The sequence below is a fragment of the Hyla sarda genome, chromosome 7 (assembly GCF_029499605.1).
Source record: "Hyla sarda isolate aHylSar1 chromosome 7, aHylSar1.hap1, whole genome shotgun sequence".
Lineage (NCBI taxonomy): Eukaryota > Metazoa > Chordata > Amphibia > Anura > Hylidae > Hyla > Hyla sarda.
The window spans coordinates 84913779-84937614 of NC_079195.1; the positions used below are offsets into that span (position 1 = coordinate 84913779).

Genomic DNA, 23836 nt, shown 5'->3' on the forward strand with positions numbered 1-23836 from the left:
CGCCGGCCGCGCGCTCCTCACCCCGGCCGCGCGCTTCACTGCTTAGAACGCTCCTTGTTTTTCATGAATGAAATCCAATCGGACGGATATAAATAGAACGGCAAGGCGCTGACGTCACGAAGTGAAGCTGCTGCAGCTGGAGGTCGGCTTCACAGCCCTGCGCTTCTCAATTCACGTTTTTTTTTCTTTCCTAAAGTGTCTGCTGGAGGGTGGAGATTAAAAGAAAAAAAAAAGGGGGTGGAGATGCTTAAAAGGGTCAAGATCGTCCCTTAAGATGGATAGGGGTAGGGAATGTCATCGCAAAGAAAGAAGACAATGACATCGAGCTATGGTGCTCTGCAAACTTGTGCCTAGTCTTAGCCTGGCACCTCCATCCTTCCAAGCGAGCACTGGAGAACAATAGTGAGCTGGAAGCTGGGGGAGAACAAGTGTGCCAGGGAGGAGAACACACCAGGTCAGTATCTATAGTGGGTGACATCTCATATGGGTATGTGTGCAGATATATATATATATATATATATATATATATATATAGTCTCTAATTTACATAGCACCAACATATTATGCAGTGTTGTACACACAATGCACTTATAATAATAATATATATAGTCTTTAATTTACATAGCACCAACATATTATGCAGTGTTGCACACACAATGCCCTTATAATAATAATAATAATATATATATAGTCTCTAATTTACATAGCACCAACATATTATGCAGTGTTGTACACACAATGCCCTTATAATAATAATAATAATATATATAGTCTCTAATTTACATAGCACCAACATATTATGCAGTGTTGTACACACAATGCACTTATAATAATATATATAGTCTTTAATTTACATAGCACCAACATATGATGCAGTGTTGTACACACAATGCACTTATAATATTGGATCATCTCCTCCATTGAAGCTCCCAATTTCATTGCACTATTATCAGGCTCTGGATAACATTTCTTCAATTCCTAAAGCCAGTTTACCTAAGAACATGGGAAGAACATGCAAACTCATGCAGATGTTGCTGGGAGTCACATGGGAACCCATGTTGCCAGCTACAATGCCAGGTCATTTAACTCTGGCATTGCAGATAGACCTGTGTGTGTCAAAAGCATGATGCAGCACATGCATGTACAGTAGGCATGATCTCTGCATGCACCGCTATGTGTCGCCTGGATGCCTGTGCTCTGTGATCAGTGTGGTCGTTTGATGTGCTGCACATTGAAATAAGGTAACACAAGCGAGGGAGAGGCATGATCAGTACAGCCAGGAAATAAAGCAGATCAAGGCGGATGTAATGAGGCTTTGTGTTGTGTTTTTTTTTTTTTTTTTTTTTAGTGGACGCTGTAATTTGGCATTTAACCCTGACATGGCTGCACCCTGCTTTGCAGATCAGTTCTAATATGCATGTGTATGTTTGGGTGAGAGTGTGCTATAAATTGTCTTTGTGTACACTGAACGGCAGCGTTATTCCGAGGCTTGGGCTGTGTTGTGTCTATGGAGTGTGTTGTGTGTTGCTGTGACAACCATTCTGTAGGAAGGCGTGAGGGGGCTTGAGGCGCAGAAACCTGCCATATGATTGTTTAAAAATAGCGTCCGTGTTCATCAAGGAATATGATCATATCTACCTTTACACATTTATATACAGTATATTTATATATACAGTACTATCTAAAAAAGCTATTTAGTGTGAAATCGAACCAATAGGTGTGTATCGGAGGAGCATAACTCAAAATGTTGCAGCGTGTACTTGTATGTGAAGCGTCTATGACAGTTTTGTCTTAGGGCAAAAATAGCTAGGATATTTAGGTCGGTATATAGACGACGCACTCATAGTGCAATTCATTTTATTGTACATACTGTATGTGGTTGTGTCATATTTATACACGTGCTGCAGTTTGTATATTTTATTATCCCATAAAATGCCACCCGTATCCGCCGTCAATAATACATACACAATGAAAATATGTCCAGAATGTACTGTATGAGTGTTACTCTACACTACGTCTATTATTTAATAGCTAAAGCCTGGGCGCTGCACATTGTACTCAGGTGCTGACTAGGTAGCGGGCACACCTGTAATCTCCCAGTATTTGTCATCTGGAGGTGTGAGTCACGGCGAGGGATGGGATGTTGCTTCCTATGACTGGATCCGAGCCTACATATTTGTCTTGTTGTCTAGTAAAGTTCAGCCTCAGTACAGTTATCGACTGCGTCCTGTTCAGGGAGCAGCCTTTGTCCAATGAGACCTGAAGCAACGTGGGTAAATGGCACGATCAGAGGTTGGTCGCCACTGACAATTCACTCAAGACCATCAAAAAATCCTTCTGCGCTGACAGTCTGATTTATTGTGGGGTTTTTTTGTCGTCCCATACTGGATATACAGGTGAATAACTTTACTACTACTACTTTATTACTTACTGTATCTACTGGTTAAGCAGGTACATGTTCCAGTGTGTTATATATCCAGAAGTCTTGTTTCACATTACTGTTACCAACCAGGGTGCCTCCAGCTGTGGCAAAACTACAACTCCCAGCATGCTCGGACAGCCGAAGGCTGTCCGAGCAAGCTGGGAGTTGTAGTTTTGCCACAGCTGGAGGCACCCTGGTTGGGAAACGCTGAGCTAGAGGTCTATAGGTTGCAACATATGTGGTGGTATTAGCTGTCAGTCTAGGCTGTCTAGACATGCTGGTATTTGCAGTCCTTGTGCCTGCCTGTATCTCTCATAAATTGTTCCGTATAATAGAAATGTGCAATCGGACTGCAAATACCAGCATGTCTAGACATCCTTGTCTGACAGCTAATACCACAACATATGCTAGGAACCTAGAGCTCTCTAGCTTAGTGTTGCCCAACCAGGGTGCTTTCAGGTGTTAGAAAACTACAACTCCCAGCATGCCCGAACAGCCAAAGGCTCTTCGGGAGTGCTAGAAGTTGTACTTTTGCAACACCGGAGGTCACCTGGTTGGGAAACACTGCACTAAACCTAGCCATATGTGGTAGCGGGGTGTGATGAGTGCAGATGTTGTTACCCTAGGGGCAGATGGCATGAACCCCTTGTATTCGTGATGCCAGGGCGTCGTTTAGCCTAAAACCACTCAAAGGTATACCGCTGGATCCTGGGCTAGGCACGGGCGCAATAAAGACTTTGACGCCAAGTTACAGACAACGGTAGCTTTACTGATGGTGGACAGTTGGTAAAGTCTATACAGTTCAGCCAGGGCCCAAGGAGATGACCAGTGACTCGGAGACCTTAAGGGTTTGCTGGGACTTGTAGTAGGACTGGACAATTGAATGCAGACCACACTGACTTGATAGATGACAGGGACTGACTTGACTTGACTCATAAAGCTGTGACTTTAGCTTACTTGAATTGATGGTGGCTGCAGGACTTGACTTTGAGGCCTCCTACACTCTGGACACACACACTAGGCGACTGCACTGGACCTCAGCAGAAGAGAGAGAAGCTCCACCCAAGGCTTATATGGGGAGACTAGAAGGTAGCCCATAGGTCACTCTTGGGATCACCTGGTCACTGATACCTCCTGGGTAACAATCGCATGACATAACTCTTAAAGATACAACACATTTTATAATACAATACACTGCAGGACATATGTACAGGGGGGAAACAGGTGCAAGGGGCCCTGGGGACACTGAAGGAGGCTGCCTGACAGGGCAGCAAGGGTATGGGGTAACATCTCCCGTACTGGGCTACCACACATATATATTAGATAAAAATTTTCCAACCCAGACGATATCGATGACTGTACTATACTGTACTGTCCATCTTCGCTGCAGGGACCGTCTGCATTCCAGTGGGGAGGGTGAGTCCATCTTCACCGGGAGGCCCTCTTCTATGCTCCGGGCCGGCCCCGAAACTAGTGACGCTGCATTGCTAGTCCGGGGGAGATGGACGTCCCGAACCAGCTCACCCTCCCCACTGGAATGCGGACGGTCCATGCAGCTACTAGGCAACAAGACCGAGAGAACTGGGGAGGTAAGTAGACAACGAGGGGGCGGTCTGGATGATTACAGGGGGGATATTGACTAGGATGACAGGGGGGGTCTGGATTATAATGGGGGGATTTGACGGGGGTGATGATGACGGGGGTGGATGATGACAGGGGGTGATGATGATGGGGGATGATGAAAGGGGTCGGTCTGGATGATGAGAGGGGGAATGATGTATTTCCCACCCTAGGCTTATACTCGAGTCAGTACGTTTTCCCAGGTTTTTTGGGTGAAATTAGGGGCCTCGGCTTATATTCGGGTCGGCTTATACGGATATAGGGGTCTCCCGGCAGCTTTGGGGGAATAAAGGTTCTAGGATGTTGGATATTCTGGTATACCTGATATAGTCACTTGGCAGGTCTAAAATATGGGCCAGATTCTGTATCACATGAATAAGAAAAACATAGTTGGGGATATTTATCAAAACCTGTCAAGAGGAAAAGTGGCCCATAGCAGCCAATCAGATTTCTTCTTTCATTTTTGAAAAGGCCTGTTAAAAATTTAAGAAGAAATCTGATTGGTTGCTATGGGCAGCTCAGCAACTTTTCCTCTGGACAGGTTTTGATAAATCTCCCCCACAGTATTGATACATGGGCCAAAATGTCTCTTGTAAGTAAACTGAAGCTGTTTCTACTTTCCAATAATCAATAGTGTATTCTAAAGGCATGATTATAGAGTAACCATATGTACTTTTTAAGTCACATGGTAAAAGTATGTTACACAAGGTATAACTATTACATTTTGTTCCTTAATCCAATTGAAATATTTGCCCAAGGCTTCATGTACACGTACTGCATAGGTTTAATCAAAGGTGTGTGTGTATATATATATACTGTATGTGTGTGTGTGTGTATATATATATATATATATATATATATATATATATACAGCCGAGGATGCTGCTGATTTCTTTACTGTCGTTTCCTTTTTTTTTTTTTTTTTTTTGGGGGGGGGGTAACAAATCTTGAGTCATAACTGGGTAAGGCATCCCACAGCGTCTGGAAATTACCTGGTACCTTCTTTAATGACTGGAAAGTGTGTGATAACTTGTTGAGAATAAACGTCCTGCGAGATATATTATTATTAATCTCATTATTAAGAATGCTTTTATCAAGATTCTAAAAATGACTGAAGTTTATAGGGGTATTCCCAACTTTGTTGCTCAGCAGTTTTCAGAAGCACTATAGAGAATGAATGGAGCGATGGCTGTGCACGTAAGCTGCCCTCCAATCTTTTATTTGGTTTCCCAGTGGTAACAATACCACCAATCCGTTTATCCTGTGGATAGGGAATAACTTTTGGAGTTGAGAATACCCCTTTAATACCTATTTATCAAATGTTTAGGGGTATCCACAGGATATGCCATAAATGTCTCCTAGATGTGGTTCCCTTCTATGGGACCTTTCTCTGGATTAAAGGCTTTACCGCATGGTTGTGAGGTCTGAAGGTGGTCAGGAAGCCATAAACAGCTAGACAGGCTATTTTACACAGTTTATGTAACTCCTGTTGACTTTAATGCAAGTTTCATGAACATTGTAGCCCTGCAGGCAATGCTTTTTATATAACTTACATTAACGTGAATGGGAGTTATGCAAAAGTAGCCAGCTCAGCTGTTTTCATGTTTCTTTCTTTGGCTGCCTAAGGCAAGGCGGAGGGGAACAGGGGCCCTTGATTTCAAGAGGTGCATGTCCCAGAGGTACCCCAGGGTATGCCCTAAATGTCGCAGATGAGAATACCCCCTTAAAATTTATTCTCCACATAGTTTTGAGAACTTGACTGGAATAGTGTTGCTGTGCATTTATTTCAAAATGTAGTATAAAGTACAACACTTTGGGATCTGTACTTTGATATGGAGGCGGAAATGAAAGAGCACAACCCATTTACCCTAAACATTATGCAAAGTGGTTGCATGGTGCTTCCATAGCCACCAGCTTGTTATGCATTCTCCTATAAAGTCCTTGTGTAATCCATCTGAAAAGTCCATATATAGGACTATAGTAGGTGATGAGCAAGTCGAGTAAAGTTGAGAATTATTATACACTAAAATACAAACCATTTATTATACAGTAATCCCTCAACTTACAATGGCCTCAACATACAATAGTTTCAACATAGGATAAAGTAGATAGGACGGCTCACCTCCGCTGCGTCTCTCACACCCCGCACGGACTGGCGAGCAGTGCCTCCGGCCTTAGACTTTGAGCATGACTAAGGGTCCTGTCTGACCCGAAACGCATTGGTTTTATGTGCTGACCATTTGTCCTAATAAAGTATCCTGTTTTGCAACCTACCACGCTGGACATTCCCTGCTTTTTGCTCATAGTTTCAACATACAATGTTTTTTTCTGGACCATTGTAACTTGAAACCTGACTCAACATACAATGCTACGCACAGTCCAGATCTGTGATACCTGTCACAACTGGAGGAACTGACCAATCAGGATGGGCATTTTACTGGTAAATCACCTGTATTACTGAAGTACATGCACTGACTGGCTGTTTTGTAGCGCCCCCTACAGTACAGGGAGGAACTACAAGTTCTGTACTATTCCTTACCTGTGCCAGGGTTAGCTGCTCCTTTGGACACCAAGTAAGGCCGGCTCCATTTGGGACACTGTGTGTACTGTATAGGACCCTAAAGAAGCTCCTGTCCTCTACATAAACCATTGTTTCCCAACCCGAGTGCCTCCAGCTGTTGCAAAGCTACAACTCCCAGCATGCCCGGACAGCCGTTGGCTGTCCGGGCATGCTGGGAGTTGTAGTTTTGCAACAGCTGGAGGCACCCTGGTTGGGAAACACTGACAAAAACAGTGATTTACAGCTCCCAGCAGCTCTTTCTATCTTTTATATGTAAGGATTTGCTTTATCTATATTAGTTATCTACTTATTTTTCTTTAATCCTCACTTTTTTCCTATTTTTGATGACATTTTGGTAGTTTCAGGACCAATTATCAGGTTTCCATAGAGTTATGGTTTCAACATACAATGGTTTCAACATACAATGGTCGTCCTGGAACCAATTAATATTGTAACTTGAGGGACCACTGTACACTGAAATACAAACCATTTGCTCTCTAGCTTTGTTACTTTTTTCAATGAATAAACAAACATCCTGCTTTCAAGGATTTTCCTAGCCTGACGAAATGGAAACATAAGTTGTAATACTGGTTTGCAATTTAATAGTAAGCGGCTTTTCAATTTTAGGGTAGCGTGAGACAGGTGCAAGGTGCATTCACACCCTGTTTTGGGTCTCTGCTGCTGGTGTACCTCAGGATACTATCATAAAAGTATTCTGACATACACTGTGATGGTACCCCTAGGCTTACTAGTCTATTAGTGAATAACTTTAGTCTCTTTTATGGCAGTTTTATTATGAATGTTTCTAGTTTCTAGTCTGTTTTATGGCAGTTTTATTATAAGTTTTATTATGCATGTTTCTGTGTCTTCCTTGTATAGTAAACCTCTAAAACCTTATGTTATTATATAGCTGAACTAGGGCTGGGTGGTATGTCCAAATATGTGTATCGCGGTATTTTTGTAACTTATGGCGGTTCCATGGTATATAACGGTATTCCCCCCCCCAAATTAATTATTAGCCCAGCACTGCACTGTACTACTCACGTCACCCACAAGCGCTGCCCTCCTCATCCTCCTGTTTGTTGACGGCGCTGACACTCTATATTGTGCGGTATCCCTATGCCCGGGCTGCAAAAGGTAAACAAAAATAAACTTTAACGCATGTTCCTACGTTGGCCTTACGCTCTTCCTGGGGACTTGAACATCGGACAGCCATCAGCCTATCACCGGCCGTAGCGATGTTCCGCCTCGGCCGGTGATAGGCTGAGCCCACTGTCATGTAAGAAGCCGGCTCCTTACATGACAGTGGGCTCAACCTATTACCGGCCGAGGCGGAACATCGCTGCGGCCGGTGATTGGCTGACGGCTGTCCGACGTTCCATTCCCTGGGAAGCAGGTCTGGACTAACGGGGAAGGTGAGTTAAAGTTTATTTTGTTTACCTTTTGCAGCCTGGGCATAGGGATACAGTATGGAGCAGTGGTCTTCAATCTGCGGACCTCCAGGTGTTGCAAAACTACAACTCCCAACATGGCATGCTGGGAGTTATAGTTTTGCAACATCTGGAGGTTGAAGACCACTGGTATAGAGTGTCAGCGCTGGCGGCCGCAACAAACAGGAGGACGAGGAGGGCAGTGCTTGCGGGTGATATGTGAGCAGTTCCCCGATGTGGACAGTGCAGCGCTGGGCTAATAAATAATTGGGGGGGGGGCAGAACAGTGCTCGCGGGTCACATATGATTAGTTCCCCAATGTGGGGACAGCACGCTGCGGCTCTTAATTCATTCACGATGGGGAGGGGCCAAACTGGTATTATGGTATGGGTTAAAATTCATATCGTGGAGGAAAAAAAATTTGATATTCGGTATGAACCGGTATACCGCCCAGCCCTAAGCTGAACAAGTTCCTTGCTGATCATTGAATAATAGAGTATGTAATGGTGACAAACCTTTATTAGTGCAATAAGCCATACTACTGAAAGCCCCACCTACAATGATGCCCATTTAAAAGGACAATGCCATTTCCCACTGTCTTTATAAAGATGTTAAATGTCTACATACATACATACTAGTTGCCTTCTAAAATTTTGGTTTGGTGCAACTGTTGGTACAAATCTACACCTGCTTATAGCTTTTTTGTGGACAGACAACCATTATTCGTGCCAATTTCTGGTGTATTTGGGTGATCAGCGAGAGGCCATGCTACTCCCAGTAAACACCTGGCTAACTTGAGGGGGGTCAGAATTACTTCCCTTTTAACAAGTGAATGATTAGGCCAATTTCTAGTTTCATTGCCTCCCTTCCAAGCACTACACCCTTTTATCTTTTACCTTGAATACTCCTCTTTGATATATTTCAGCCATATGCTGCTATTATTTTTACTGTACACACTGACTACATTCTTTCTAGAACATTAAGTACAGATCATGTTTTCTAGAAAGCATACAGAGATGGCCTCTCATAAGGCATTGTAATATTAACATAATTTCTCTTGGTGCTGGTTAACAAGCTCTGAGAATAGATGCGTAGACTAGAAAGCAGAGAAGCTGTGGTGGTGTAATCTCTCCTATGGGAATATATGGAGAAAATTAACAGATATAATTACTGCACTGCAGTAAAAGCCCAGAAATATTGTCTATAGGAAAGGCAAGCAAAATATATCCTCTGTACAGCGTTTGAAGTGATATTCAATGTGTTATGGGAAGAATTGGAAAAGAAAAAACCGAGGTGCGCTCCTAGTGGAGTATTATTAAGATAGAGCAAGGTATGCACAAAAATGTTGCACCTTACCGTGGACAGTGGTGCTGAGGGCACAAGCCTGTATCCGCTGGTGCTTGTAGTCCTGAAAGGTGGAAGGCAGCCTCTGCGTCCTTCACCGTGACCTCCAGGTACCGGTATAATCAAGTAGAAATCAAGATAAAAGTTTGGAACGTGTAAGATGGCGCCAAATCCCAAAGAAGACCAATATGCCAAAAATATTTCTTAAAAACAATTTGGCTTTTATTGGCAACATATAGAAGGGTGCTATATATGCCTTCTATATGTTACCAATAAAAGCCAAATTGTTTTTAAGAAATATTTTTGGCATATTGGTCTTCTTTGGGATTTGGCGCCATCTTACACATTCCAAACCTTTATCTTGAATTCACTGTGTTATGGCTTTTCTCAAAAACATTTTCAAAAGATATTTTTATTATAAGGGTTACTATTTATAGCATGGATCAGATATGCTCCTAAAAATGTTTACATGGGGATTTGTATTGTGTTATGTGGTTGTTTCTATAATATTTCCTATTGTAGTAGACCAGTTCATGAATTACACATTACTTTTTTATTGATTAAAATATGAATTCTTCTTGCTTTTAATGAAACATATGAGCCCTTATCTGTGATGAAGAAAGGCTATTGACCTCAGGAAGTTTATTAAAGTGGTTGCCAACTTTATTTACTTTATTAGTAAATTCTGAGATGATAATATGGGGGTCTTCAAGTCAGGATCCAAATGTCTTGGGCAGAGTGGAGAGTGTCTCTTGGATGACCTATCTTGTCCTGCTGTTCATTGATGTTAATGGGCATTGTGTAATGCTTTATTTCCCCTGTGGTGGTGCTGCAGGAAAATGGAACAGTTACTGCCAAATTTTCTCACATTACAGCCGGTCACTGGAAGTCCCAGCTTAGAGGCACTTTGTGATCAGCTTAGTAAGAAGTAGTCCTTTCTAATAAGTAGGGAAGTGAAGAATCAATTTAAATACTTACTGGGGTTGAACTAATCTTATTGTATATGCCTATAATGCATATCATGCTATATATTTTATGTAAATGCAGTCATGATAAGGAAGATCAACCACATTCCAGATACACCTTAAACAGACTGGTTTATGTTTAGCGCAAACAAGTGGTGTGCTGATGTTTATTTCGTTCAGGTGTGACCCATGACTCAAAAGCTCAGGGCATTTCAGTATAAATAGGAGGAACATTACCCTACTCTTTTAGTTGTAGAGTAACTGCAGAAAGCTAGGAGTGCTTGTCCATGCCTTACTGTACCATTATTATACCATTTCCTTATTATACAATTGTTGCCTTCTTAGGGCTGTATAAATGGACACTGATATGGACTACGAAAGACCGAATGTTGAAACCATCAAGTGTGTGGTCGTGGGAGACAATGCAGTGGGCAAAACCCGGCTTATCTGCGCAAGAGCATGCAACACTACGTTAACTCAATACCAGCTGCTGGCCACCCACGTACCTACAGTATGGGCAATAGATCAGTATCGAGTATGTCAAGAGGTAAGTGACAGTCGAATTCTGCATCTGTATGTTTCTAGTACTCTGACCATTCACCTACGGCTCGTGTTACCATAGTTCTCCTTTTCCTATCTATATGGAAGTCATTAATATGTCTGAAGAAAAAGATAGATTGGTTGCATCACTTCTCCTATTTCTCCTATTTTCTTGTTTGATTTTTTTAGCCTTTTATTCTTTTGCCATTTAACTGTAGGGAAATAGAAGAATTGTGCTAGAAGAAAAAAACAACATAATGTAACACCTTATATAAAGTTGCATTATAACAGAGACATTTGTGAAAGCACAAACCCATATTAAATTGTATACTAATGAACTGTATTCATAAATAAGTATAATATTGGGAGAATTTAGTTTGAGACAGTAGGTGAGTCACTTTACCCATGATTGCTGTTCAATAAATGTTAACAAAATCCAGACTACAGCACATGTATTCTGAAAAGACGTACCAGTAATGATGGCCTACTTTTTCTATTGACTGCACCAAAAATATTTGTTTCCTATTGTCAAGATAACAGTCCAATATATTGCACATGTACTGGGAGCAGGACACCTGCTGCATCCCCATTCTGCCTCCCCTTGAAGGAAAGCTGACATCGCTATTAGGCATTGTACTGTATTACTGAATTTGCCTTTTATGACGTTTCCAGGTGTGGCTTCATTTGTGTTCAATTGCGGTAGCAATTTAACTTTTTATGTGCAGACATATTAAAGGGGTACTCTGCCCCTAGACATCTTATCCCCTGTCCCAAGGATAGGGGATAAGATGTGTGATTGCTGGGGACCCCCACGATCTTGGCTGCGGCACCCCCAGACATCCGATGCACGGAGCAAACTTCGTTCCATACTGGATAACTGGCGAAGCGGGGCGGAGGCTCGTGACGTCACGATCATGTCCCTCCTGTGACATCACAGCCAAACCCCCTCAATGCAAGTCTATGGGAGGGGGCGTGACGCCCCTCCCATAGACTTGCATTGAGGGGGGCTTGTCCGTGACGCCAAGAACGGGCGGACTGTGACGTCACGAGCCTCCGGCGCTGCACCCTATGGTCTAAACGAATTCCAGGTGCAGCAGGGAGATTGCGGGGGTCCCCAGCGGCAGGACCCCCACAATCAGACATCTTATCCCCTATGCTTTGGTTAGGAGATAAGATGTCTAGGGGCGGAGTACCCCTTTGAGTATTAGAGCAATGGACGAATTCTTATGTGCTTATGTCACAGCTGTAGTCAGCTCACTGTGCATATAGCGGCCCCTTTAAACTCTGCCAGCTAATGTATAGCAGCAATCACAAACATGAAATATCCCATTCTATATTAATCCAGAGTATTACATTTCAGCAAAGATTTTGTGATGACACCAGAAATAGTGCACAATCTGCAGAATTTGTGAACAGGCGGAGAGGTTGCCGCAGCATTAAACCCGTGCTATTATATTTATATATTTTCTTAAGGTCCTTGAACGCTCCCGGGACGTTGTTGATGAAGTGAGTGTATCTCTCAGGCTGTGGGACACCTTTGGGGATCATCACAAGGACAGGCGTTTTGCCTATGGAAGGTAAATACTAGTGCTTACTCCATACATAGCAAGCAATATACACCGACGTTACATATGACGGTGTCCAAAGTATAATGGGTTTTACAAGCTTTAATAATGCTGAAATGAGAAACTGGGATCTCATTTCGCAGAGTAGGCATGTCTGATATACAGTACATTATCATTCAGGTATAAGAGAGGCATAGAATTCCCATGAGAACTTATATGCTGGTCTTCGTTTCCATACTTGTTCAATAGCTATAAATATGGGTGCACCCTTGAAATGATTGTAAAACGGCCAAGGTCATGTGAATGTAGCTTTCTGTAAGCAGCTCATTGACCAAAGTCATTTTATATTCTGCTCAGCTATTCCTTGGTTATCTTGGTCCTTTTGACAGGTAATAGATGGGATAAGTGCTGATGGCAGCCATTACTGTGCCCATATAGGTTGTAACCCTGTGTCCTCTTTTCTACATGCCCTGAATAAGATTAGAAATAAATAAGCATTGGCAATATAAGCAGAGAATATTTTACGTATCCATACAGCCTCTCTTATACTTTTTCGCCTATGTCTGTCTCTTCACTACAGTCTTATATTGTCATTACATTGAAACTGGGATACACAGTATACTAGGTACTTACGTGACTGCAATCCATGGGCATATGTGAAAGGGGAATAGGTGATTAAAAAAAAAGGAATTTATAAAATGGGATGTGACTATTATCAGTATGTAATTCTGCATATATGTCTGCAATATGCATGCGGAAATGGGAAGGAATTTTGAAAACAAAATCATGTTGTAAATTCCTAAGCAGGGAACATATATAGAGCTGTAGAAGCTTCTTGAATCTTGCAAATATTTAAAGGGGTTTTACCATGAAGATAAATAGGTCTAAACGTATGCATTATGTGAAATGAAACATATTTGCAAATACAAGCATTTATCAGAAATCAACCGTTTTTGAAAAGCGGCCCTACCAATATAGGCTCGGTGCCTCATGTTTTTTTCTTGTTGCCATCAAATACATCCTGTTCATAGTTTTCTCTTCTGGTCAGGTCTCTTCTGACTAGACAGCCACATAGAGTGCAGCCTATACAGCTGCTACACTGAATAAAGTTCACTTATATACTAATGTATGAGGGAGTCTGGCTGAATATTCACTGGCCAGGATAAGATACATTTACATCATATAATATTATGTCCTGCTAAAGCTTCTATATTACATTCTGTAACACTAAATTCACTTGGCAGGGTAGGGGGAAGGATATTATTCCCCATACTAACACTGTATACTGTGTGAGGAGAGAAGATATAACTTTAGCATTATGAAGATTAGAATCTCGATGCAGCACAGGAATGAGCATCTGCACTAATGACTGCTGGGAAATGAAGTTCAAAGCAAATCATGTGACCTCAGAAGCTCCACCCACCACACAGATTTTTATATGATATGGGGAGAGGATGAAAATTAGACAGAGACAAGGAAATAAGGTCATGTCTGCATTACTTTTTAGAGGCAGATTTTTAATTTCATCCAGCCTAACAAAATATTAAGTTTGCTGTGGAAAGTGACAAATGGTAATACACCTGTTTTTGTTTACCTGGCAAAGGAAACTTAAATGGGTTATCTGACCTCAAAAAATTGATGGCCTTATATCCAGATAGGCCTTTTGTATCAGATCATTGGGAATCTGACACATCAGATGACCCTTTTAATTTTATTAAATGGCACCACCTTAAAGAGATACTCCGCTGCTCTGGAGCCGGCGCCGGGAGCTCGTGACGTCGTAGCTCCGCCCCCTCATGGCGTCACGCCCTGACCCCTCAATGCAAGTCTATAGAAGGGGGCGTGACAGCCGTCACGCCCCCTCCCATAGACTTGCATTGAGGGGGTGGGGCGGGGCTATGACGTCACAATCTCCCAGCGCCGGCTCCAGCGTTCGGAACAGTTTGTTCCAAACTCTGAGCAGCGGAGTACCTCTTTAAAGGTGTTGTCCAAGATAAGAAAAACATGGCTGCTTTCTTCCAAAAACAGCTCCACACCTGTCCACAGGTTATGCATGATACTGCAGTTCAGCTCCATTCTCTTCAATGGAACCAAGCGGCAGTGCCACACGTAATACATGGACAGGCGTGACGCTCTTTTACAAATAAAGCCGCCATGGTTTTGTAAACTTGGACGACCCCTTTACCAGCCTCCCCAGCTTATCTAGGATTCTGAATGGCAAATATACAGTGAAAGAGGAGCAGGGCATAAAAAGGTAGATTTGCAATTCAGGAGCCTGGAAAGCCGAAAGAAAAGTTCTTCACCATTTGGTTCTAGCTCCTGTTTTGGTCTTTTGCTTAAAGTTATTACTGACTATTGCAAGATAAAGTGAAACTCAGACCCTTCAAAAACCTGTTTCTTCAGGATAATTCCCATGTCCAATCCCCACCACCTGTTATCAGTCTAGTCTGCTTACAGTGAGGTTCTGCAGTAGCAATAAGCTTGCAATCTGTTGACAGAAGGCTGACCCCATGAAGGTTCAGCTTCCTTGAATACAAGTAAAGATTTAATTACTTAACAGTGTACACTTAGGATTAAATATAGTCTGGAATCTACGTGCAGAAATGTAGTGCTGCTCCCCCCCTAAGCAGGTGCCTTTCAGTTATATTTGGGCCTGTCATATCTCTAGTCATTAGACATTAAATATATAAACACTGATCTAGATGTGTGGCTCAAGTAGGTAAAGCATTGAATTGTAGACAGTGTATCCAAGTTCTATAAGGGTAATGTCATCTCTATAACCTTTGCACTAAATTTACAACATGGAAACATGGCATATTTCACATTTAATTTGTTTGTAGTTACCACTGACTCTAAGAGAGAAGCTGACAGGTAAAACCAAGTAAACACGTAATGGATACATCACCTCATGTAACTGAATAGTACTATAAATTACTTACAGGGCCCATGACTATATATCTTGTGCAGAAAACATTTTTATGAACGTATTTATATCAGTATTGAATAATTAGTTAATAGCTTGCAAGTATAGTATGTGTTTGCAGTGTAAGAGCTACTCCTGGCAGGGCTAGACTGTTAACTTGCCTGACCATTTCATAGGTAAATCCAAAGTGCAGGGGTAAATCTGCACTAAACTGCTGCAGATTTGCTGCTGTGGATCACCTGGCTTGATTATTGTGCAGGCAGGATGGCACGAATATGTGGAGATGTGCAGTCAATGAAAGACACCATTGGCTGATCCTTCATTGGCTGATCATTGGCCTATTACACAGAGCAATATAAGCCTATAATCGCCCAGTGTAATAGGAGCCCCAAGAAAGCCAAGCCAATGGCCATACACATGGGTATGGTGGCTGTGCTTTGTGCATCTTTCTGCTCTCATAATACCACCATCACAATGGCTTTCAGTTCCACCTATTCAATTAGTATCCAGTCTATTTACGCCCTGATCTTCCATGCTTTGTTCTGTATTATACTATTAGCTTAATGAGCATTGGTAATTTCAGGTGTTTATTATAATGCTGCAGATTACACTCTATTACTGAGAGCTTAGTGTCCTTTGATGACAAAGGTTGTACATGACTGACTCTAGCATCCAGCCCAACCTCATCCATTGTACGGTGGTTAAATTTTGGGGATTAAAAAGCCTTGAACAAAAAGCCAGTATATGTACATACGTTGCATTATTGTAGGGAGATGGCGCAGCAATAAAATCTACAGTTTCTATTATTATGGCTCATGATAATCTTTACAAGCAAAGGATACAAAAAGGTTGGCTTCCTTTATTGTACTTGTCTTCTAAGTACTTTTCTGTGCACTCTCTGGCTTAATCAGTACTTAGCCCCGGGCAAAGTCTTGGATTGAATAAGAAATAAGAAAAAATAAATAAATAACTATTGGATATCTCCTAGACACTTGGAGCAGTGCCTTGGTTTGATATTTATAGCTTTAGAAGTCTTTTTTTTTAAGATTGAGGATAAAATATGTAGAGCAGTTATATAAAGCACTTTATTATGTGTTTATTGTGGTTTAGATAGTGTTTGTCACAAAACAGAGGACTGTTAAAATGTATGTGCCAATCCTAAAGTTAAGGTCCACTTTCTAACATTGTGTCATTGTTAGGTCCAACATTCTGTGCCCTTTCATTATAGAGAGCTGATGTTTTTATTTTGACGCATCTCTCTAATGTTTTCATAGTATAGAAATTAAATGGCTACAAATTTTTGACCTATATAGATCGCATAGAAATAATTTCCTTTTTTTTTCAAGGTAACCTGAAACTATTCAAAGGCTGTCCAACCTATGGGGCAATGTATAGAGCAGGAGATGCTGAGCAGATGGATATATAGTTTGATTGAAAAATATTCAGTATAACTTGCAGCTTATTGATTTAAATCCTGCTCATCCTGGCCTGAAGAGTCCAGTGTCACTAAATTATTGGAAGCTTTCCTGGTTAAAGTATTCAGACAGAAATGGCTGATAAGTCAGTCACTGATAAGGTCCGCCCACTGGACTCCTAAGCCTGAAATGCTCATAGATTTGAAGAGATAGATTATTATTAATTCTTCTGAATCTTTTTCAACAAAACACTATATCAATCTGCTCAGCTCCTCCTACTCTATAAAATGGTGCAGTAAGATCCGTTTGCACAACACGACAGGTTCCTTTCAGTATAGTCCTATGCTGCTTTTTTTCTACAACTTTCTAGGAATCAGGTATCTCTTCTGAAGACACAATAATTATATCTAATATATATATATATATATATATATATATATATTATTATTATTATTATTGTTATTATTATTATTATTATTATTTTTTCAAAAATATATAATTAGAAGAGTATCATATAGGGAGACTCAAATTAAAGTTGTTTTTTGATTTTTAGGTTGATAAGTATAAAATGTAAAAGTCTGAAAATTTATAATATACTTTGTGTCTGCGTTGTCAATATGAATGCTTGCCATCAGTGCATCGGCAGTGCACTTTTCTTTATACCCAGAAGCTAAATGTGCTTGCACAAGTGTACTGTATCAGAGCTTTGTATACTAATAACCTACATTACCTGTGCACCTGTATTAGTTAGACACGATTCGAACAGGTTTTTAGGCTATTAAGGTGAACAATGAGAGGTTTTATTCACTAGTAGCAAATGGCAATCTTGAATGTGGTGTGACATGGATACACTGTGTATACTCTGTTGCCTAACCTTATATTAAACTTACCAACTTATTGAATTGTTCGTGTTCAGTTTTTCTTATTATACATTCTTTTTGTGAATATGAAACAGTTAAGTAACTTTGCGTTGAACATTCAGCCATGAATGAATAGTTATTGTGTTTCTGAACCCAACTGTGTTCTTTAAACTTCCTATAATTACTATGGTAGAGCCTGAAATGACGTAGATTATTAGCAATGGGCTGCAGCGATCAGCACTTATGTTCTAGCAGAGGTCATGTGATATATCCCAGTAATGAGAGAGCTTACGCCATCACTCAGCCTAGAAGACCAGGAATGTGAACATGACCTAAGCAGCATTAAATGGGGTGCGTACTGTATAGCCAGGGGGGAGGTCTGCTCAGTGTAGTCATTTTGATTTTGTTATCACCCATGTAGGTGACTGTAACAAGTCATTTGTGCTCATCAACCCTTTTCCAACTGGTTTATTACTAAATGAAAGAGACCAATTATTGCTGCGATAACGCCATAATTACTTAGGCGGTGGCTTTTCTGTATCAGGCGACCAAAGCAACGAGACTTCGGATATTCTATATCTGGCATAAATATACACATTAACAAGGAGAAACCTGCAGTGTTAGTACATTAGCATATTATTTTTAGAAACCGTGTGTCTAGCGTGATCTTCCTGCCATTCTGTTGATATCTAAAAAAAAAAAGAACAGGAGGTGTATGATCACGAGGCAATTAGTTCTTGGATCTGTTGTTTATGTATTAACTCATACAGTATTGGGGCGATAACAGGACTGAAAATAGAACATTTTGTTACTGTTAATAACCACAGCTTGTCTGTGCTGGGAACTGAGAGTAGCTCCAAATGAATGCATTATATATATTTAGCACCTCGGTGTAGGAATATAGCACATCCATTTCTGTGTGCAAGTGTTAGAATATACATCTCATTTTGTGGGAACAGAAAGCAACGCAGAAGGGGTGCAAATATTTAGATGTAGATTTAGATGTTCCCTTCACAGGAGTTTTTCTTTTTTAGATAATATCAAGGACGATCTTGATTGAACTTGATGGGAATGTGTCTTTTTTTTTTAAACATATGGTTGGGGGAAAAAAGGCACTGTATCTGATTAAGGCCCCTAAATTGGCCACTAGGGGCCCTATGTTACATTAACATCTCAAGCATTAGAGTCCTATTAGACTGCCCGACCCCGTGCTTGTAGATCAGTGCTTGTTTACAGAGCCTGCTACAAAGCTCCAAGGAGGACCGCACAAATGATCACTGGATCATTCATGTAGCCCTTTGCTGCTATCACTCGCCAGCCCCACATCTCCTGTCACACAGGGAGATGTTCAGCCAGTGGCTAAAGATTCTTTGACAGGTCAAAACAACCTGATCAGCCAACAAATGAGCATTTGCTGGTTTATTGATTTATCACCCGCCCTATTACGTAGGGCAATGTCGGCCTGTTCATCCAATAATGGCCCTTTGTCTTGAGCAGTAATTCCCTACCCCTTGAGAGAGGTGTCCAGTCCCATGGAACCCCTACTGTTATTCCAACCTAAAGGAAGTCTGGTGTAGCTGGAATTAAAGGTAACCTGTCAATCTGCAGACAGTATAGTAGGAGAAGCTAAGCAGATTGTTAAAAGGTGTTGTGGTAATCAGAATGACTTGGAACTTAATGAACAAAATTTCTGCTCATTCTGGGTTTAGGAGTCTAGTGGGTAATTTCTACTTATAATTGACAGTCTTCCCTGTATGAGTATACATACAGAAATAGCTGTCAGTCACTAATTAGGACCACCCACTGGACTCCTAAGCTCAGAATAAGATGCGATTTATGTGAAAAAAGTTCTTCTTGCTCTGCAACACCATGCTGTAAAATTAGACTGCATGTTCAATGAGGCAGACTCCCTTTAAAGCATCATATAATATTATAATTTGGCCAAAATTTGTTGCCAAGCCTCTATAAGGCTGATATAGGTTAATAGGTTTGCCTTGTGTACTCTATGGTGAACCCCTAAAAATATTCAGAGGAAATCCCGAAACTCTAGAGAAACATTTTGGAGCTTGCACTAAACTTTTCAAAATATATATAATGACCTTTTGGAAATGATTTACTCATATTTCTACGGTACTCTCATTTTCAGATCTGATGTGGTTGTCCTTTGTTTCTCAATTGCAAATCCAAATTCCTTAAACCATGTGAAAACAATGTGGGCTCAGGAGATCAAGCATTTTTGCCCCCGCACACCTGTCATTCTTGTTGGCTGCCAGCTGGACCTCCGTTATGCCGATCTTGAAGCTGTTAACAGAGCAAGACGACCGTTGGCAAGGTACAAGTTATACGCTTTATTGTTAGCCATCATTCAAAAGTTGGTGGAGGCAGTAAATGGTCATGAGTGGTTAATAATTTCTTTTTGTCTTTAGTAGTATTAAAGGGGTACTCTGGTGCTTAGACATCTTATCCCTTATCCAAAGGATAGGGGATAAGATGCCTGATCGCGGGAGTCCCGCCGCTGAGGACCCCCGTGATCTTGCATGCGGCACCCCGTATGTAATCAGTCCCCGGAGCGTGTTCGCTCCGGGTCTGATTACCGGCGACCACAGGACGGGCGGCATGTGACGTCACGGTCCGCCCCTCAATGCAAGCCTACGCGAGGGGACTTGATAGCTGTCCCGCCCCCTCCCGTAGGCTTGTATTGAGGGTCGGATCGTGACGTCACACGGGGGCGGAGGCGTGACGTCATACGCCGCCCGCCCTGTGGTCGCCGGTAATCAGACCCGGAGCAAACACGCTCCGGGGACTGATTAAAACGGGGTGCCGCATGCAAGATCACGGGGGTCCCCAGCGACGGGACTCCCACGATCAGGCATCTTATCCCCTATCCTTTGGATAGGGGATAAGATGTCTAAGCACCGGAGTACCCCTTTAAAGTGCACCTATCTGCTCTTGAAATGTCTGTTTTAGTGAATGCTTGCATTTCCCTTGAAGTAATAATTTTGGACCACATTTTCTTAAAACTGATTGTACCATTCCTCTGTTATTAGTCTAGGAAATGTATGAATAGACTGACAACAGGGCTTTGCTATTCCCCTTGACAAGGGGGTGTTTCTCTACACACTGTACAGTCAGCGATGACTGGGCCACAGTGTGGACAACACATCCTATAGAGTTTACTCAGTTATCTTTTCATTCATACATTTCCAGAAGTAATAACTGAAATTGGATAACGCAAATTCCCAAAAAAAAATCTACAGAACACCCCTAGAGCAAAACATCCATTGCTATATATAAACCTTCATATGTGTGTATGTTCGTGTTGGAGGTTTAAGGAGAAGGGAGCACTAACAATACATTAATTCCTCTGTTTAATTTCCATTCCAGACCAATAAAAAGGGGAGACATTTTGCCACCAGAAAGGGGACGAGAAGTTGCCAAGGAACTTGGGATCCCATATTACGAAACCAGTGTTTTTGACCAGTTTGGTATAAAGGATGTGTTTGACAATGCAATCAGGGCTGCCTTGATCTCCAGGAGACATCTTCAGTTTTGGAAGTCCCATCTGAAGAGAGTTCAAAAACCTTTACTACAAGCTCCATTCCTTCCCCCCAAATCACCCCCACCAGTAATAAAGATCCCCGAATCCAGTGAGTCTAACATTAATGATGCTGGAGATTTACTGGACAATCCTTTGTGTGCAGATGTCATGTTTGTCCTTCAGGACCAAAAACAGATCTTTGCTCATAAAATTTACCTTGCTACCTCCTCTTCAAAATTTTATGACCTTTTTTTAATGGAACACGAAGAGTCTCAAACCCCTGTGGAAAGGTTCTGCAAGAAGGAAAAACCTACGAAGGATTTGTTGCTGCGGACATTAAGCCTTGATACAGATGAGGACACTGATGCAGCTTCTTTGAAACCATCAAATGTCTCTCTCCGGATTTCTAGAAGTGATGATACATTGCTAACTTCAGATTGTGGTGAGGAAGGTTGTGTTTCCTTATCATCTTGGAGCAAAGGCTTTCATAGTATGCACCAAGAACTGATGGTCAACCAAGTCTCTAACAGGACTTGCTTAATGACTGTGGTCCGAATGGACTCCTCTATACAGTATGGGCCTTTTAAAACTGTGTTACAGTTTCTATACACGGGACACTTAGATGAAAATGAAAAAGGTTTGATGCGTGTAGCACAAATTGCAGAAATTCTAGAAGTGTTTGATTTGCGAATGATGGTAGAGAACATCACAAACAAAGAAGCCTTTATGAACCAGGAGATTACAAAAGCATTTCACGTCAGGAAAGCGAATCGAATCAAAGAATGTCTCTCCAAGTCAACCTTCTCTGGTGAGCAGATACTCTTTTGATTAGATTTCTATTCATCGGTGCTATCTGCTGAGCGCCTCTTTAAGTACTGAAATTGTAGTGCGTGTACCTTTTGCAGGTCACATTAATAGCCTCTTACGGCACTGATGACCTCTTTACAGCCCTGTCATCTCGTTGACCTCATACTCATGTTTAAGGTCCCTAGTTTCCCATCCACCTTTACAAATAGTAAAGTACATGAAGACAAATGTTAAGACTATGGATAAAATATTGAAAAGTTAGTATACAATAAATTAGAGGTCCACCAACTCTATAAATAACAATTCCCTGCGATATACCTATTGTCAGAACCACTCTCTTCACATGTGAGAATGATCCAATTATTGAGTCAGGAAACCACAGGAAATTGAGGTTATTGCAGCTCCCCTGCCATCCAATTATTCTATGGCTTCTGTTTTGTAGGGAATATAAGGGTTGTTTATATGGTAGTCTGCATTCTGCTGACTTAAAAAAGATCTGTCATGGGACAGGTCTTCTTATAACTAATGAAAGGCAATAATGCAACTCATCTTGCCGCATGGATACACGAGCACTGACCAAAACATGGAGTGGATGTCGGCTCGAGTAAAACCATGTATAGACTCCGGGTAGATCATGAACCCAATATCTGAACTGAATTCAATGGTAAAATGGTTAAAAACTTGCGTTTCATAGAGAGACAGTAGTAATGGTGATGGTACATCGGCAAAGTATGTATATATCATTAATTTTGGTCTACATCACATACGCGATAGATGCATGTGTAGGGGAGTATGCCTAAAAGCACATCAACACTGTGGGAGTAATGCAGTATATCATACTGTGACTAGGCGCAAGTCTCTGATGCAGACCCATGATAAGGACGATGTACTGTATATGATAATTTGTTCCTAAAGAAACGCAGCATATGTATACTGTTCAATAAGATCAAACCAATCTCCTCCATCACTTGGCTGCTGCACCTTCTCTATGCCAATAATTTGTAGGCTGGAGCTGTCTCCCCCATGTATGTCTTTGATATGTTAAGACAGACCAGATGTTGTTCTAGTGTTGGATAGAGTAGAGGTGGGTGTGCTGCCTCTTAGGTGTTCTGCAACACGTGTCCTGAATTTCCTTGTGGTGCATCCCACTTATTGTAGTTGACATATTTGGCAGATAGCCAAATATATGACATGGCTAGTGTTATAGTTTATGAGCCCTTTTATGTGAAAAGTTCTCTTATTAGCAGTTGAAGTGAAATGTTTTGATGCAGTTGCAAATTTACACATAGGGCAACAGGATTGGCTACATTTGTAGCACCCAGTAGTAGAGAGCCATGTATCTTGTACGGTCTTGTCATGATATTCACTAGGGATAATTGATCTCTTAGAGACCTGGCTCTTCTAGCCACGTATCTAATGCCAGGTTGAAGAATTTTGGATTTATATCCTCGGTGTTTCAAGCGTGTACCAATTTCTTCAGCAGTTGTATCATATGTCTGGGGAGGAGGATGCTCTCCTTGCCCTGACAAATTCACCAATGGACAGATTCCTAACAGTGTGATATGGGTAACAGCTATTTGCATTCAATATTGTGTTGCCAGATGTAGGCTTGCGATACATTCTGGTGTGTATGGTCTGAGTAATTCTGTCACCTCTGAGAGTGACATCAAGAAAGTTGATGGTATTGTCTTCAAGGGTGCAAGTAAATTTTAGATTTAAATTATTCTCATTTATGTATTGGTGGAAAACATTGGCTTGTGTGGCCGTGCCGATACACAACAGGACGAGGTCATCAATATAACGGATGTACCACTCCACCAGACAATGGTGGGGATTGACAGCTGCAT

At 41.5% G+C, this 23836-nt stretch overlaps 1 protein-coding gene across 2 annotated transcripts in view; it reads left to right on the top strand.

Moving 5' to 3' along the window:
- Nucleotides 1–132: 132 nt before the first annotated feature.
- RHOBTB1 (Rho related BTB domain containing 1) overlaps nucleotides 133–23836 on the top strand; it is a 33980-nt gene continuing 10276 nt past the window's right edge. Inside the window, exons 1-5 of one of the 2 annotated variants that reach the window (XM_056529887.1) lie at nucleotides 133–454; nucleotides 10687–10888; nucleotides 12355–12458; nucleotides 19791–19976; nucleotides 21029–21990. In XM_056529887.1, the coding sequence (XP_056385862.1) occupies nucleotides 10697–10888; nucleotides 12355–12458; nucleotides 19791–19976; nucleotides 21029–21990 (1444 nt within the window). In that variant the 5' untranslated portion in view covers nucleotides 133–454; nucleotides 10687–10696. The remainder of the gene's footprint in view (nucleotides 455–10686; nucleotides 10889–12354; nucleotides 12459–19790; nucleotides 19977–21028; nucleotides 21991–23836) is intronic. The other variant, XM_056529888.1, reaches the window with a different exon arrangement.